Source organism: Lemur catta, chromosome 2 (genome assembly GCF_020740605.2).
Source record: "Lemur catta isolate mLemCat1 chromosome 2, mLemCat1.pri, whole genome shotgun sequence".
Taxonomy (NCBI): Eukaryota; Metazoa; Chordata; class Mammalia; order Primates; family Lemuridae; genus Lemur; species Lemur catta.
In genome coordinates, this window is record NC_059129.1 from 1,624,531 (window position 1) to 1,639,711 (window position 15,181).

The 15,181-nt window shown below is 67.1% G+C and overlaps 2 protein-coding genes across 10 annotated transcripts in view; one reads left to right on the forward strand and one right to left on the reverse strand.

The window, feature by feature from the left end:
• Positions 1–11,176, forward strand: part of TSC2 (TSC complex subunit 2) — a 34,739-nt gene extending 23,563 nt beyond the window's left edge. For 2 of the 6 annotated variants that reach the window (XM_045541158.1, XM_045541163.1), the window contains 16 exons: positions 604–732; positions 2,081–2,245; positions 2,470–2,622; positions 2,745–2,857; positions 3,308–3,520; positions 4,410–4,613; positions 6,517–6,647; positions 7,047–7,546; positions 7,736–7,811; positions 7,963–8,049; positions 8,891–9,077; positions 9,384–9,523; positions 10,391–10,469; positions 10,549–10,640; positions 10,718–10,816; positions 10,906–11,176. In XM_045541158.1, the coding sequence (XP_045397114.1) occupies positions 604–732; positions 2,081–2,245; positions 2,470–2,622; positions 2,745–2,857; positions 3,308–3,520; positions 4,410–4,613; positions 6,517–6,647; positions 7,047–7,546; positions 7,736–7,811; positions 7,963–8,049; positions 8,891–9,077; positions 9,384–9,523; positions 10,391–10,469; positions 10,549–10,640; positions 10,718–10,816; positions 10,906–11,070 (2,533 nt within the window). In that variant the 3' untranslated portion in view covers positions 11,071–11,176. Of the gene's footprint in view, positions 1–603; positions 733–2,080; positions 2,246–2,469; positions 2,623–2,744; positions 2,858–3,307; positions 3,521–4,409; positions 4,614–5,275; positions 5,345–6,516; positions 6,648–7,046; positions 7,547–7,735; positions 7,812–7,962; positions 8,050–8,890; positions 9,078–9,383; positions 9,524–10,390; positions 10,470–10,548; positions 10,641–10,717; positions 10,817–10,905 lie in introns of all 6 variants that reach the window. The other 4 variants (XM_045541164.1, XM_045541159.1, XM_045541160.1 and 1 more) reach the window with 4 other exon arrangements.
• A 2-nt stretch (positions 11,177–11,178) lies between these two features.
• The window catches only part of PKD1 (polycystin 1, transient receptor potential channel interacting), a 44,384-nt gene continuing 40,381 nt past the window's right edge, over positions 11,179–15,181 (reverse strand). For all 4 annotated transcript variants that reach the window (XM_045541155.1, XM_045541154.1, XM_045541156.1 and 1 more), the window contains 8 exons: positions 14,903–15,015; positions 14,516–14,660; positions 14,283–14,408; positions 13,865–14,039; positions 13,279–13,569; positions 13,065–13,199; positions 12,688–12,990; positions 11,179–12,598 (listed from right to left, as the gene is read on the reverse strand). In XM_045541155.1, coding sequence (XP_045397111.1) covers positions 12,125–12,598; positions 12,688–12,990; positions 13,065–13,199; positions 13,279–13,569; positions 13,865–14,039; positions 14,283–14,408; positions 14,516–14,660; positions 14,903–15,015 — 1,762 coding nt within the window. In that variant the 3' untranslated portion in view covers positions 11,179–12,124. The remainder of the gene's footprint in view (positions 12,599–12,687; positions 12,991–13,064; positions 13,200–13,278; positions 13,570–13,864; positions 14,040–14,282; positions 14,409–14,515; positions 14,661–14,902; positions 15,016–15,181) is intronic.

Genomic DNA, 15,181 nt, shown 5'->3' on the forward strand with positions numbered 1-15,181 from the left:
CAAACAGCTTCCCTGTGCTGTCCCCTCCTGCCACGCTGTTCTGGCTCTCCCCAGATGGGGAGACGGCGTCTTCTAGCGTGACCTAAACTTAGAAGCTGTTCTCAGGCGTTTGCGGGCTGAGCTTGGCCCTCAGTGGCCAGAGACTCGTTTCTGGCATTCTTGGGCCTTGACCTCAGATCCGGCCTCTTTTCCAGCGACCCTCAGGGCCTGGCCACTGAGGCCTGAGCACCTCCCGGGTCCCGGGGCTGGGTGGTGCCAGCCTTCTGCGGGGCGGGGCCAGGAGCTGGGTCAGCACAGCCTGGAAGCTGCCGTGCGGGGAGATCCACACGCGTTTGATTTGCACTAATGTTCTTTGTTTTGGTATCATGCGTGAAGCCTTTTTCTCAGCCGTGTTTACCAGATGTATTATTATGCGTTTTGTTTTCTGTCTCTTCCCCTGCTAACTGTCCTTTGGCATGGCTCTTTTGCTCACCTCACCCGCGGGACCTCTCCATCCTGACCCTGTGGCCTGGGACCTTTCCTCCTCACCCCTCCAATGGCTTGTTCTCCCCTTCCCGGGAGCTGGGCTCTCTGGGGCTCGGGGCTTCCTTCCTCACCTGGTAGTTTGAGGATAGCCAGACCCCCCAAACAAGGCTTGAATAACTCTCCACCCGTGAAAGAATCCAAGGAGAGCTGCGCATCCGAGGCCTTCCGGTGCCGCAGCATCAGTGTGTCTGACCATGCGGTGCACAGGTAGCGGGGCTGCGGCGGGAGGGGGCACGGACCCGGAGATTGGCCCCGTGAGCACCGGGTGGCGGTGCATGGGGCTGCTTGCATGACCTCGTTGCCGGCCGTGCCCTCCCTGGCCAGGGCAGAGGACAGCCTGGTCCCTGGCTCGGGAGCCTGGTGGGCAACGAGGGGTGGAAATGTTGCATTCTGTCCCCGGGCCCCGTGGGAGCAGGGATTGGCTGCACGGAGTCCTCAGAGGCCGGTCTGGGCGCCCCACCAGGGTGCTGCCCAAGAAAGCTGGGCATCAGGCAGCCCCTGCAGTCCGTCCCGGGGGGCAGGGGCTTCTGCAGATTCAGGCAGCTCAGGGAGGAGACAAACTCTTCTGGGCTTGGCCTTCCCATAGTCTCTGGAAGGGATTTTCTTGGGCTTCCTTCTAGAAAGGTCTGTTTTCTGCTGTGGCAGAAAGAGAAGAGGGGCTTTTGTGCAGGGCGCTGGAGCATGAGCCAGGACCCTCAAAGGGGTGGGCCTGGGCCCCAGGCCAGAGCTTTGCTCACTTCTCCTGGCTGTGTCTGGGGGCAGGTGTGGCTTCTCAGGCACCAGTGTCCTACCCATTGCCTGCCTGTGGGTTGTGCCTGCCAGCCCGGGTGGCGCTCAGCAGAGGGGAGCCCTGTCTCCTCCTATGGAGGCCCTTCCAGGCCTGGGGTCCTGCAGTGCCAGGGTCCTTTCCTCACCTTGGTGTCTGTCACATGGGGTCTGGCCCGGCTGGGGAGGGTGGAGGTGTCCAGTGAGGCTCCCCTCTCAGCCCTTTGCTAGCAGCTTCCTCACTGTGAGCAAAGGGGGCAGAGGGGCTGTGACACTTCCGTCAGAATGAACCCTGGATAGCCCTTCCCCTGCTCACTGGGGTGGGTGTGGAGCTCCGTATGGCCCCGTCTCACCTGCCCAGGTGTGAGCGTGAGAGCCACACACGAAGTCCAGACCTTCCGTGTCCCCGCTGGGGGCACCCTGGGGCAGAATGCAATCTGGGTCTGTCTGCTGTGGTCACCGTGTCTGCATGACTCCATTGCTCTGCCACGAGGCCACGGCCTGGCTCTCCCGTGTGCTTCGGTGAGAGGGACGTCCTGTCCTTTCAGCCTCCTAAATCTCGGCTTCGACCAGTGGCCCAGGTCTTTCCCATGAGGTGCCTCCCCCGCTCTCTGGGATGACGTGGTCCACGTGACGTGCAGAGTTGCGGCTGGACCAGCCGCGGTGCCCTGGTGGGGTCTTTCCGAGCGAGGTCCTGTCAGCCGTGCATGTGTTGAGCTTTGGCCCTTGGTGGTAGGTGGCCGGCCTGGCTCTGCCTGGTGCCCTAACTGGTCACGGCTTTTCCCTCCAGCAGGATACAGACGTCCCTCACTAGCGCCAGCCTGGGGTCCGCAGATGAGAACTCCATGGCCCAGGCTGATGACAACCTGAAAAATCTCCACCTGGAGCTCACAGAAACCTGCCTGGACATGATGGCCCGATACGTGTTCTCCAACTTCACGGCAGTCCCCAAGAGGTGCGCGCCTGTGCTCCAGAGCTGGAGCAGGGTGAGGCAGGAGGGACAGCTGTCCCACTTTCCTTCCGTGGCTGCGCCCTGTCCACGTGGTGGCAAGTGGGCCAGGCAGGGCCTCCTTCCCGCGGCGGGCTGGGGCTGGGTGCTTGGGGGGCCTCTGGGCGTCAGGATGCCCGTCTGGGCGCTGCCGCGAGGGGAGCTGGAAGTGGACCCTCCTGTGCTTTCAGGTCTCCAGTGGGGGAGTTCCTCCTGGCAGGCGGCAGGACCAAGACCTGGCTGGTTGGCAATAAGCTTGTCACCGTGACAACAAGCGTGGGAACTGGGACCCGGTCGTTGCTAGGCCTGGACTCAGGGGAGCTGCAGGCTGGCCCAGAGTCAAGGTGACTACACCTGCCCTCCCTCAACACTGGCTGTGCTGAGCACGGGCCACGTGGACCCTGCCGTGCCGGCCTGGAGCCACAGGGGCCTTGTTTACCCAACTCGCTGGCACTTCTGTTCTCAGCGCTGACCCCAGTGTGCACATGACACAGACGAAGGAGGCGCCGGCCAAGCTGGAGTCCCAGGCTGGGCAGCAGGTGTCCCGTGGGGCCCGGGACCGGGTCCGCTCCATGTCGGGTGAGCTTCGGCCCCAGCCTTCCTCCCTCACGGGCACCCAGGGCCCCCCCGCCGCCCCCCGCCTGGCTGCTTCTGCATTGGTCCGAGTTCAGGAGGCCCCCGGCCAGCTTCCTCGTGATGCCAGGGAGAGGTCTCTGGGGCTGCAGCACGGCCCCCGAGCTGCTGAGGGCCTGTCCTCCGTGCACGTGTTTCCTGGGGACCCTCAGTCCAGCTCAGCCCTGGGGTTTTCTCTGCTCCAGCTCACATGAGCCATGGTGACCCTGGGACAGGTCCCGGGCCCACTGAGGCCAGCACTGTTGGAGGGCCCAGGGAGGGGCTGCCACCCGCTCTGGCTCCCTCTGGACCAACTGGGTGCTTCCCGGCCTGCCAGGCCCGGGTGGAGCGGGCAGCTCCAGGCTGGCGGCTTTGCACTGGGCGCATGGTGGTCACCAGCCCCTCTCCTCTCCTCAGGGGGCCACGGTCTTCGCGTTGGTGCTCTAGACGTGCCGGCTGCCCCCTCCCCGGGTGGCCCTACTTCTCCAGGACCACAGACGGCACCGGCCTCGAAGCCTGAGAAGGCCTCAGCGACGGCCCAGATTCCAGCACAGGAGAAAGCGCCCCTGGCGGCCTGTGTGCCCCTGCTGACCCAGGGCTGGGCCGAGATCCTGGTCCGGAGGCCCACAGGTACTGGGTAGCCCTGCACCCCGCCTGGGCCCCGTCCCTGAGCAGCCAGCGTAGGACACGCCCCCTCAGGGCTGTGGACTCGAAGGAGCAAGCCACAGACTCGGCCCGCGGGGCAGTTGGGGAGGTGCCTTTTGGCCGAGTCTGCGGAGGGTGTGAGGTGGGGCCCCGAGCCAGTGTGTCCCGGCCGCCGCCCAGACTCACGCTGCACGGCTCCATCCTCCCGCCCTGCAGGCTAGAGCCCACGGTCACGGTGTCGCAGGGCTGGTTCCTCCTGAGGCCTGTTCCTTGGCTTGTAGACGCCGTGTCTTCCCAGTGCCCTCATAGGGTCATCCTTCTGTGTCTGTCGTCATCTCTCCTCTTTTTACGGGGACACCAGTCTTACTGGGTTAGAGCCCACCACAGTGACCTCATTTAACCTTACTTACCTTTTTAAAACCCAATCTCCACATAAGCCCCTGGGGGTTAACACTCCAACGTACAAATTTGTGGGGGTACGACCCAGCCCGTGGCAGGGGCATCTCAGGCAAAGGGAGGACTTGGCTGAGGGCCAGAACCTAGGAAGGGCCGAGCTTGAGAGGGTCGGGGACCCTGGCTGGGAGGCTGTGACAGAGGTTGCTGCCCTGAGATGGCCTCCTCAAGCCTGGCCTCGGTGCAGGAGCTGATCTGGGCCACAGAGTGCCCAGCACCAGCACGGGTAGGTGACGGGGCAGTGCTGGCTCTGACTTCGTGGTTCCGAGTGGTTTGGTTGGGAGCATCAGGGCCCGGCCCCGCTGGCCCTCCCAGCCTGGGTGTGCTGTTGAGGATGGTGTACTGGGGGTTGCCCTGGGAGGGCCCCAAGGGGACAGCTGGCTGGCGGCGCGGGGCCTGAGGGGTGCTGCTGCCCTGCCAGGGAACACCAGCTGGCTGATGAGCCTGGAGAACCCGCTCAGCCCCTTCTCCTCGGACATCAACAACATGCCCCTGCAGGAGCTGTCCAACGCCCTCATGGCGGCCGAGCGCTTCAAGGAGCACCGGGACACGGCGCTGTACAAGTCACTGTCGGTGCCGGCAGCCGGCACGGCCAAGCCCCCGCTCCTCCCGCGCTCTAACACAGGTGAGCGCTCGGGGGCCTGTGGCAGTGGCTGGCGCAGCACTGTTCCCTGCCCCACAGGTCTGGCGCTCCCATCTGGGGCAGTGTGGTTCTGTTCCGCTGGGCTCTCCCACACCGCTGGGGGTCCCTGATTCTGGCACTGTCCTCTTCAGGGGCATTTGGGAGGAGGCTGGCCTGTGGGGGCTGCCGAAAGACCCTCCTCTCTGGAGCCTCGGCACCTGCCCACTCGTACCTGGGCTGCTGTGGGGCACAGCGTCGGAACAGGCAGAGCCTTGGGAGGCCTCTGCTCGGCACCCTCGGCAGGGAGCCCGGTGGCGCCGCAGGCAGCCTCACGTCCTGCTTGGTCTGGTCTGGGTGCCCGAGCCTGCTGCCTGCTCTGGTGCCCCGCGGGCCTGGCTTGGTGCTGTCCTTCCAGGCTGCACCCTCTGGCCCTTCCCTGTGGCTGCAGATGGCGCTTGCAGGTTGGACGTCATTCCTGAGGACGAGGGAGGCACTTCCCTCTCCAGAGGTCGCCCCAGCAGCTTGTAGCGCTAGGCCCGTGCCCCGCCACCCCGGCCGCTGGCCCTGCCCTCTCTCCTCTCCAGGCTCGGGGCCTGCCCTCTCTGCTCGACTGTGTGTAGTCTCTCCTTCTGCTGACGTGGCCGCTCACGTGGTTTCCCTTGCAGTGGCCTCTTTCTCCTCCCTGTACCAGTCCAGTTGCCAAGGAAAGCTGCACAGGAGCATTTCCTGGGCAGGTATTCGTGCGTCCCTCTAAGGAGGGCAGTGTTTGCTGCTGAGTGCCAATGTGCCCGTAGATGCTGCTCCCATCGTCCCCACCCCCCACCTCCCCGTCCATCTGAGCCTCGCATCACCCTCGGGAGCCGCTGATACGCATGAGGACATCTGCAGGTGCCTGTGCTTTGCCCACGGGGCCCCTTGGATCTGGCCCTTGCGGCAGAGCTCTGTTCCTGAACTGGGCGCCCTCCCGGCCCCCTCAGGCCCCAGGAGGTGGGGATGGCCCCAAGGCCCCTTGGTGACATCAGCTGAGTTGCAGATGGCGGTGGGTGGTGGCTGTTCGGGGTTTGCCTGGCCCTGGGTTCCACCCAGCTGACCTCGCCCTGGTCTCAGGCAGGGTGACGGGCCTTGTGAAGCCCCAGAGTAGATGGCATCTGCCACTGACCATGGGCTGACCAGGGTCCTGCAGACAGCCTCTGCCCACTGCCCCCAGGCCCTGGCAGAGCGTGGTTCCACCTGCCCAGCGGCCCGCCCCGCCAGGTCCCCCCATGTGGGCAGGGGCCAGTTCGGAAGGGCTGTGTGCTGGGCTCTGGCGGGCAGCTACCCGCCGTGTGTGCATAGTGGGCCGTGTGGGGGGCATCTGGGGCCGCAATAACCCTGGGCTGCTTCTCCCCTGTGCCCCTGCCCCGACGATGGCACAGGAAATGCTGCTTTGGGACCTCACACCCGCCCCCGTAGCGAGCCTGGCTGCGGCTCTGGCTGGCCGTGGAAGGCGTGGGCTCCTGCCTGGGTCTGCACGTGGCCCTCGGCAGCCTGTGCTGCGGGTGCAGCTCGTGGGAAGCAGCCCTGTCCGCGGCTACTGAGGGCTGCTCCCAGGTGGGGGCCCCTCCTGGGGGCGGGAGTCTCGCCGTTGCCCACCCGCCTTGCTGGAGGTGCAGAGGTGGCCCTAGGTGGGCAGGGCCGGCTGCCCACCTGGCCCCTGGGAGCCCATGCGGGAGACACCTGTCAGAGCTCACACCAGCCCCTCTGGGCATCCTCTTCCCAGCCTGCTCGAGGGTGGCACAGCAGGCAGAGCCCTGGGGAGGCTCTGCAGGGCCTCTGTCCCCTCTGTTGGGGACCAGGCTGGTACTCGGAGGCCATGTGAGTGCCAGGCCTGGCCCGGCACCCAGCAGCCATGTCTGTGTCCTCCCAGACTCCGCTGTGGTCATGGAGGAGGGAGGTCCCGGAGAGGCCCACGTGCCGGTGGAGCCCCCCGAGTTGGAGGACTTGGAGGCTGCGCTGGGCCCGGACAGGTCCTGCGGGCGTGCCAGCGCTTACAGCAGGGTGAGTGCGGCCGTGCCCCGCGGCTGCGGGCGGGCGAGGCAGGGGCGGCCTCCTGGCATCCTCCTGACTGGCTGTGGAGCCTGGGCCAGTCTTGCCCTTTTTCTCATCTGAAAAACGGCGGTGTTCCTCCACACCCTCCTGAGGGACAGTCTGGATTCCCAGCGGCCATCTGGGCTCCCCCCTCATTATGGGGAGCCCTTTTGGTCTGTGGGGTTCTCAGCACCTCTGCTCAGCATGGGGCGCAGGCAGGTGCTGCCGCAGTGGGGTGGGGACCGGCGCATGGTGGCTGGGTTGTCCTGCGGCCCTGGGCAGGGGGACAGGTGGGGCTTCCTCAGGGCAAACCGCCAGTGGCCCCAGGTGCCTCCTGATGAAGGTTCTCCTTGCGATGGTCCTTTCTAGTCATCGTCAGCCTCCAGCCAGGAGGAGAAGGCGTTCCGTGGGGAGGAGCTGGCTGCCGGGGCCATCCCCATTGGGCGTGCCGTCTCCGCCGAGGGCGGCCGACCCTCCGTGGACCTGTCCTTCCAGCCCTCGCAGCCCCTGAGCAAGTCTAGCTCCTCGCCTGAGCTGCAGACCCTGCAGGACGTCCTCGGGGACCCTGGGGACAAGGCTGATGTGGGCCGGCTGAGCCCTGAGGCCAAGGCCCGCTCACAGTCGGGGACCCTGGACAGGGAAGCTGCTGCCTGGGTGGCGCCGGGCGAAGAGAGTCGGTGCCTGGGCCCCGCCCAGCCTGAGGGTCCCCTGCATCCCGGTGCCCCCCGCTCGCCCAGTGGCCTGCGGCCCCGAGGCTACACCATCTCTGACTCGGCCCCGTCGCGCAGGGGCAAGACGGTGGAGAGGGACACCTTCAAGAGCAGAGCGGCGGCCTCCAACGCTGAGAAGGTGCCAGGCATCAACCCCAGGTGGGCCTCTTCCCTCCTGCCCGGTGGCGCCTACGCAGCCCTGGGCAGAGCGAGCTGGGGCCGGTGCTCGCATCCTCCGCCCGTGCCTGGCCGGAGCCCCGGGGGATGGCACTGCCCCGGGGAGGGGGAGCGCTGCTCTCCACGTGGGCTGTGGCTGTGCCCCAAACCCAGTCCTCGCCGTCTCTGCAGCTTCGTGTTCCTGCAGCTCTACCACTCCCCTTTCTTTGGTGACGAGTCCAACAAGCCCATCCTGCTGCCCAACGAGGTGGGTGCCCCTACTCTGCAGAGCCCCAGCCTGTGGGGGCGGGGCGGGAGCCTCCAGCCTGCTGCCATGGCCTGCCACCGCCTCCCCGGGTGGGACAGCCCCCGGGAGGCGGCCACTGCCCTGGGCTCAGGCGAGGCTCCGTGTGCTCCAGTCCTTCGAGCGGTCGGTGCAACTCCTGGACCAGATCCCGTCCTACGACACGCACAAGCTCGCCGTCCTGTACGTGGGGGAGGGCCAGGTGAGGCTGCTGCCTGTCCGCGGGGGCTGGGAGTCGAGCCCTCTCCCTCCCTGGGAGCACCACGCCCCATGAGCCCCCGAGCATCAAGGGCTCCTGCCGCTCCAGCCCAGGCGCTGCCCCGAGAGCCAGGAGCACGGGTGTAGGAAGGACAGCGTGTGAGCACGGGGCATGCCAGAGAGCGGCGTGCGGTGGGGCAGGGTGCTGTGTGCTGGGCGACCCGAGTGGGAGCAGAGGCGTGGAGGAAGTAGGGCGGGGGCTTCCCAGGCCCTGGGGCCCCCGTGTGCTTGAGGGCCGGCACTGAGTGAGCTTGGGGGGCGGTGACAGGATGTGGAGGCAGAGACGTCACGGGAGGGGCAGGTCATAGGCAGCCTCAGAGCCCTTTGTGGGTGGCACAGTCCTGAGTGGCTCTGAGCAAAGGCCTCGACATGACCCTGGCCAATCCTAGGAGCACCCATGCGTGGGCCGCTGCGAGGAGGCCTGGAGGACGCGAGTGGCCGTCCAGGTGGGCGAGGCCCACGGGGCACGGGCTGCTGAGCAGGGACAGGGTTCTGGCAGCCTTGAGGACAGAGCTGACTTTGTTGGCCTGTCAAGTATAGGGGGTGAGAGAAAGGAGGGCGTGGACGGTGACACCACGGCGTCTGGCCTGGGCAGCTGCTAGGATGCACTTTCCTGCAACAAGTTGGGGACCTTGGCAGAACCCCCCCACCTCAGCAGCGACAGGCCTTGCAGACCCTTCACAGCTGCTGGGGGCCGAAGCCGGGCACTGGGCAGGAGCTGATGGGGTCCTGGCGGGTGAGTTGGGCTGGGCCTGGGAGCAGCACCTCCGCCCCCGTCTCCACAGAGCAACAGCGAGCTGGCCATCCTGTCCAACGAGCACGGCTCCTACCGCTACACGGAGTTCCTGACGGGCCTGGGCAAGCTCATCGAGCTCAAGGACTGCCAACCAGACAAGGTGTACCTGGGCGGGCTGGACGTGTGCGGCGAGGACGGCCAGTTCACCTACTGCTGGCACGACGACATCATGCAGGGTGCGCGTGGGGCCTCCCCGGGAGGTGCCCTCTGCGTGGTGGTCTGAGGCGACCCAGGTGTCCCAAGCCCCGGGGTTCATAAGCGCAGCCATTGAGGCCGTGGGGGGCTGGCGGCTGTGCTTCCAGAAGCTCTGCCCCTGGGGACAGGAGCTGGGGCCACTGGTTGGGAGCAGGAGGATGCAGCCCCTGCAGGCCCTCAGGCCTCGGGAGGGACCGGGAGGTGCCCTGGCAGGAGCACACAGGGCCTCAACCTGGGCCCTAGGTCAGGGCCTGCCCCGCTCAGCCTGGCCTCGCCCCGCCCTGCAGCCGTGTTCCACATCGCCACGCTGATGCCCACCAAGGACGTGGACAAGCACCGCTGTGACAAGAAGCGCCACCTGGGCAACGACTTCGTCTCCATCGTCTATAATGACTCCGGCGAGGACTTCAAACTGGGCACCATCAAGGTGAGCAGGGACTCCCAGGTGGGCCGGGACCCCGAGCTCAGGGCTCAGGCACCTCTGCCTGGGCTGGTCGGAGGCCGCGTCCATGTGGGGAGGTGTCCACCGGTGTATCCCAAGTGGTGGCAGCAAGCACTGCTGAGCTGGCAGGTCCCCGCTCTGCGGGGAAGCAGTGAGGAGGGCAGTGGGTCACCTGGGAGAGGCTGTCAGCGAAGCAGGGCAGCTGGTCACAAATCTTAGGTTTCTCTGAGCCTCAGTTTCCCCACGTGTGGAGCCTGTGGCACCTTGTGGTTTGGGTCAGGAGCACCCAGTCAGAATGTGTGCGCTCGGCGGGGCTGCTGCGGTGGGCACTCAGAATCTGCCTGGGCGGCCCTGGGGGGGCCGGGCCCTCACAGCCCTCCTGTCGCGCCTTCTGAGCCCTTGCTGGCTGTCCTTGCACACCAGATGTGGGCTGTCAGCAGACTTGTCACAGTGTGCATCCCTGGGCGCCAGGGTGGCCGTGGGCAGGGTACGTGGGCTGGGGTGCCGCACTCACAGGGCCCTGTGGTGGTGCCGAGCTGCGCGGGGGCTGGGCGAACAGGGACTTGGGGGTGTGGGCTGGAGGGACCTTTGGCTGCTGCCAGCAGGTGGCAGCGTCTAGGCCGTGGGCTCCAGCACATTCTGGTGCTGGGATTAGCCAGTGAGGACAGACTGTCGCAGCTCAGGCTGGTGAGGAGGAAGTTGAGGCTCAAAGGGCGGTTGAAACGGCCAGTGGAGGTCACAGCCTTGGACACAGCAGGGAGCCTGGTGCCTTCGGAGCTAAGTGAGGCAGTGGCAGAAAGCGGCCCTGGGGACACACCCGTGCCAGGCTGACCCATCCTCTTGTCTGGGCAGGGCCAGTTCAACTTTGTCCATGTGATCATCACCCCACTGGACTACGAGTGCAACCTGGTGTCGCTGCAGTGCAGGAAAGGTGAGGCTGGGCAGGTGGGGCAGGTGGGGTGGGGCAGCACGCAGGGCCCGGGCCAGGTGTGAGCACCGAGTCTCCCCAGACATGGAGGGCCTCGTGGACACCAGTGTGGCCAAGATCGTGTCCGACCGCAACTTGCCCTTCGTGGCCCGCCAGATGGCCCTGCACGCAAACGTGAGTGGAGGTGGGGCTGAGGGGGTGGGCCCCAGGCTCCACCATGGGGGGGGCTCACTGCCCTGCTCCCCTCCCAGATGGCCTCGCAGGTGCACCATAGCCGCTCCAACCCCACCGACATCTACCCCTCCAAGTGGATCGCCCGGCTGCGTCACATCAAGCGGCTGCGCCAGCGGGTAGGGAGCCCGGGGCTGCACGGCAGGGGTGGGGCTGACGGGGTGGGGTAGTGCTGGCTTGGGCGGACCATGCCTTCTGTTTCCCTCAGATCCGTGAGGAAGCCCCCTACTCCAACCCCAGCCTGCCCCTGACTCACCCGCCAGCCCACCCCAAGGCTCCGGCCCAGGCCCCGGTTGAGCCCACGCCCACCTACGAGACAGGCCAGCGGAAGCGCCTCATCTCCTCCGTGGACGACTTCACAGAGTTTGTGTGAGGCTCCCTGTGGCTGTCCTCCCAGCCGGGGCCGGCCCCTGCCTGCCCCCGACGTGGCACAGGAGGGCAGCCCCTGCACGTGAAATAAACTGCTGCACACACTCGGAGGCACAGGTAGCAGTCAGCTCCTTTATTTGACTTTGTCTGGGGGGTGGGATCAAGGCCCTAGCAGTGGCCATGCCCACAGAGGCAGTCTGGCCTCACACATCCTACACACACTGTCACACACACACCCTCCCCTGCCCTGGGAGCCAGCCCCAGGGGGGGGTCTTCCCCTCTAACCACCTGTGTCCTCCGACACACGCAAGTCCTGCTCCTGGCCCACCCCCGGCACCAGCAGGCCACGCCATCTTGCTGCAGGGCCCTGGGCAGGGCAGGAAAAGCAGGCCTTCGGGACAGCTCTGCCCCACGCCAGACGGCTGCCGAGCCGGGTCCTGGCACCGGCAGGCGTGTGGGGAGTGAGGCCAGCTCTGCCTCGTGGGGCGCAGGGCCCAGCTTCAGCCACCAGGCCCTTCAGCACGAGTGAAAAATAGTAACATACAAAAATATATACATTTTAACCCCATATAAATTACGAGAGACACAGTGAGACGGCAGCAGGAGGGGCGTACACTGCAGGGACAGAAGAGGTAATAACTTAGGGGAGGGCAGCAGGAGGTGCAGCGTCACCCCCCCTGCAGCCGGGATCCTTGGCGCCGGGAGACGTCTGCCCAGGGGGTGGGGCCGGGCACAGCCCGCTGTACCTGAGAACTCGGGAAATAAATTAGCGTCTCAGAACTGGGCACTCAGTCCAATACTGCTGTGTCCTCCCACTGGGAGCCGGGGAGGGGACCCTGGGTCCTGGCTGGCCACACAGCCTCTTTAAAGTGCTGAAGCCCACAGACAGACAGACCCTGCCTGCTCTCTGGGGACCGGGGTGCAGCCTTTCTGCCTGGCCTGAGACCTGGAGGGTGGCAGAAGGTAATACTGAGCGTGTCCACTCTGGCTTCAGGGGGCCAGAAGCAAAGCCACAGGCCCTGCCCCAGGAGAGGGGTGTGAGCCCAGGTCCCCTGGGGCTAAGTGCTGCTGGGGTGGACCTTGTTCTTGGCCCGCAGGGATGCCCTGCTGGGGCCGGTAGCCAGGTCCATACCTCGACTGGCCCGGGCATGGTGGCTGGGCAGGGCTGGCTGCAGGCCTGGGGAGGGGCCATGGGGAGCTGTGGCAGGGGCCCCGCTGCTCCTGTGGCCTCGCAGGCTCTGTAGTCGCTGCTCCAGCTGGTAGACGTCTTCCGTGGCCTGGTTGAGTCGGTCGAACTGGGTGAGCAAGGCCTCGAACACAGCTTGGAGTCGGGAGGGCTCAGGCTCGGGCTCCCCCTTCAGCCCCTGCCGGCCCAGGCCCACACCCGGCCCGTCCAACTGGCTGGAGGAGGTGGAAGGGTGGGAGGCATCGGAGCCAGCGCTGGGTGGGGGCGCCTCCAGGGCTGACCTGGAACCCCTGGAGGAGCGGGAGGGCAGTGGCTCCATCCCTTCGAAGCGGACTTTGTGGCGGAACTGGGGGCGGCACAGGGGCTCGGTCAGTCCGGCTGCACCCTGGGTGAGCCCAGGGTGCGTCCCTCTCCCCCCCACTGGGCCGTACCCACCTCCTTGACCTTGCTGAAGCCCATCCAGAGGCGCAGCCTGCGCAAGAACAGCTCGACCATCTCGTAGTCCTGCGGCTCCCAGGCTGGGCGGTAGAGCTCGCCCCGCAGGGTGTGGTAGCGCCACCGCAGGAGGACTGCCCCCAGCCGCAGGGCACCCCACAGCCGCAGAGCCCAGAGCCCCACACACAGCAGAGGGGACAAGCACCAGGACTCAGCCTGGCACTGAGCGGGGACCCCAGCTCCCGGGCACAGCACCAAGAGGGCCCGGGCCGCGCTCCGAAGGGAATCCATGCAGGACGCGAGCTGTGGGGAAGGTGCAATGGTGAGAGGTGCGCCAAGCCAAGGTGCCCTCCCAGGAGGCCCACGCAGTCACCTACCAGAACAGCGAGCTGGGCGTAGGCCACGCACAGCACGATCAGACCCAAGGTGGCCCCTGCTAGCTCCGGCAGGGCCCGGCACAGCGTCTTGCCGAAAACAGACCACTGGCGCACGAAGCGCAGCTGCTGGGCGGCCTGTGGGCAGGGAGGGCGTCAGCCTGCAGCCCCCATGGGTGGCCCAGCCCCCGCCCCCAGCCCCCGCCCCAGCCCTCACCTTGACCAAGAGCAGGAAGAGCACGGAGGCCGCCAGGCCCCGGGCCGCGGAGCTCAGCTGCGCCACCTGATCGAAGCTGGTGAAGCGGCGCGGGCGGCCGCGCACAAAGCGGGTCCATTGGCGGTCGGCAGTGCCAAGCTGGGCCAGGCGCACCAGCGCGGCGGCCGCGGTCAGTGCCACCAGCAGCCACCGCGCCCAGACCCCCGGCCGCCGCGCTCTCGCGCGCCCCTCCCTGCGCCAGGCCCGCGCCTCCGCCACCGTGAAGTACAGCGCGAACAGCAGCAGGCACACCTGCGGAGGGGGCGGGGCCAAGGCCGGAGGAGCGGGGTCAGGTCCGGGGAGGGCGGGGCCTGCGACCAGGTCCAGGGAGGGCGGGGCCTGCGGGGGCGGGGACCAGGTCCAGGGAGGGCGGGGCCTGAGGGGGCGGGGACGAGGTCCAGGGAGGGCGGGGCCGGCGGGGGCGGGGACCAGGTCCAGGGAGGGCGGGGCCGGAGGGGCGGGGACCAGGGCCGGCGGGGCGGGGTCAGGTCCAGGGAGGGCGGGGCCTGCGGGGGGCGGGGCCCGGGGCCCGAGGGGGCGGGCGTACCGAGGACAGCAGCGGCAGGGACAGGCCCGCACTGAGGCGCCGCATCGCGAAGGGGCGGACGCTGAGGGCGGCCACGGCGCGGCCCGCCGCGGGGAACTCGAGGCGCAGCGTGACGGCGGCGTGCAGCCCGACGGCCGGGCTGTAGCGCGTGAGCTCCACGAACACGGCCCGGCTCCTGCGCAGAGGGCGCGGGTCAGCGGGAGGGCCGGGTGGAGGGGTGGTGACGCCGGTGGGCAGCAGGTGGAGGTCATCTGGGCCAGGGAGGCGGCGGGGGGCTTGCGGCGCGAGTGGGGCACGTGGCTGGGCTTTTCAGCGACTGAAGGCACCCAGAGGGCAGCAGAATTGGGAAGCGCCCAGGGCCGACGGCTGAGGCAGCTGCCTCCAGCCCAGGGGGACACGCACCTGGTGTCACACCCACCTGTTGTCCAGCCAGTTGTGCAGCTGCAGGAAGCCCAGCTGGGCGCGGCTCTCCTCCAGGCTCAGGCCCAGCTCCTGGATGTAGCCCCCGCTGTCGTACACGGCGCAGTAGCCCCAGTACCAGGCGCTGCGGGCGACAGCAGTCAGAGCTGGAGGGCAGACCTGGGAGCCAGGGCTCCTCCGGAGGACTCTTCCCTCCTGTTCGCACGGAAGCCTGGGGCCCTCCCTGCTCACCCCAGCAGGTCCGGCGCAGAGTAGGACCACATCTCCGAGCCGTTGTGGGCTGCACTCTCCCAGCCGACGCCATAGTCACTGGTGCTGAAGCCTCCGGAGGCTGAGCACATGCGCACTCCGGAGCCGGGAGGGTCTGGGCGGACAGCTGAAATATACACGGGGCCGGGGACAGCCCAGCTTGGCTGAGCGCCTGGTCTGTAAGATCACACAGAATCCTCCCAGCAACCATAAAGCAGACATCGTCATTATCTCCATTTACACAAAGGAAACTGAAGCTCGAAGAGGGTACAGCACATGGCTGGGTAGCAGAGCTGAAAGCAGAACTCGGCTAACGGCCAGTCTCTAGAAGACAGCAGGACAGGAGTTGGGGCACCCTCGCCGGCTTACCGTCCTGCAGCCGCACCTGCCGCAGCCGGGGGGGCCCCAGCTCTGGGCTGGACTGGTTCCCGTGGGCATAGGGGAGCAGCACGTGGGACATCCACGCCCAGAACTCATCAGATCTGCGCCAGACGGAGTCAAGTCTGAGGGTGAGATGCCCTCAGAGGCCCAGGGAGCACGGCTACTGCAGCCCCCGGGGACAAGGCTAGACCTGGGTTTCTCAACCTCAGCCTGCTGTTTGGGGGCAGAGAAGTCTGTCCTGGGCTGTCCCACGCACTGTGGTGTTGA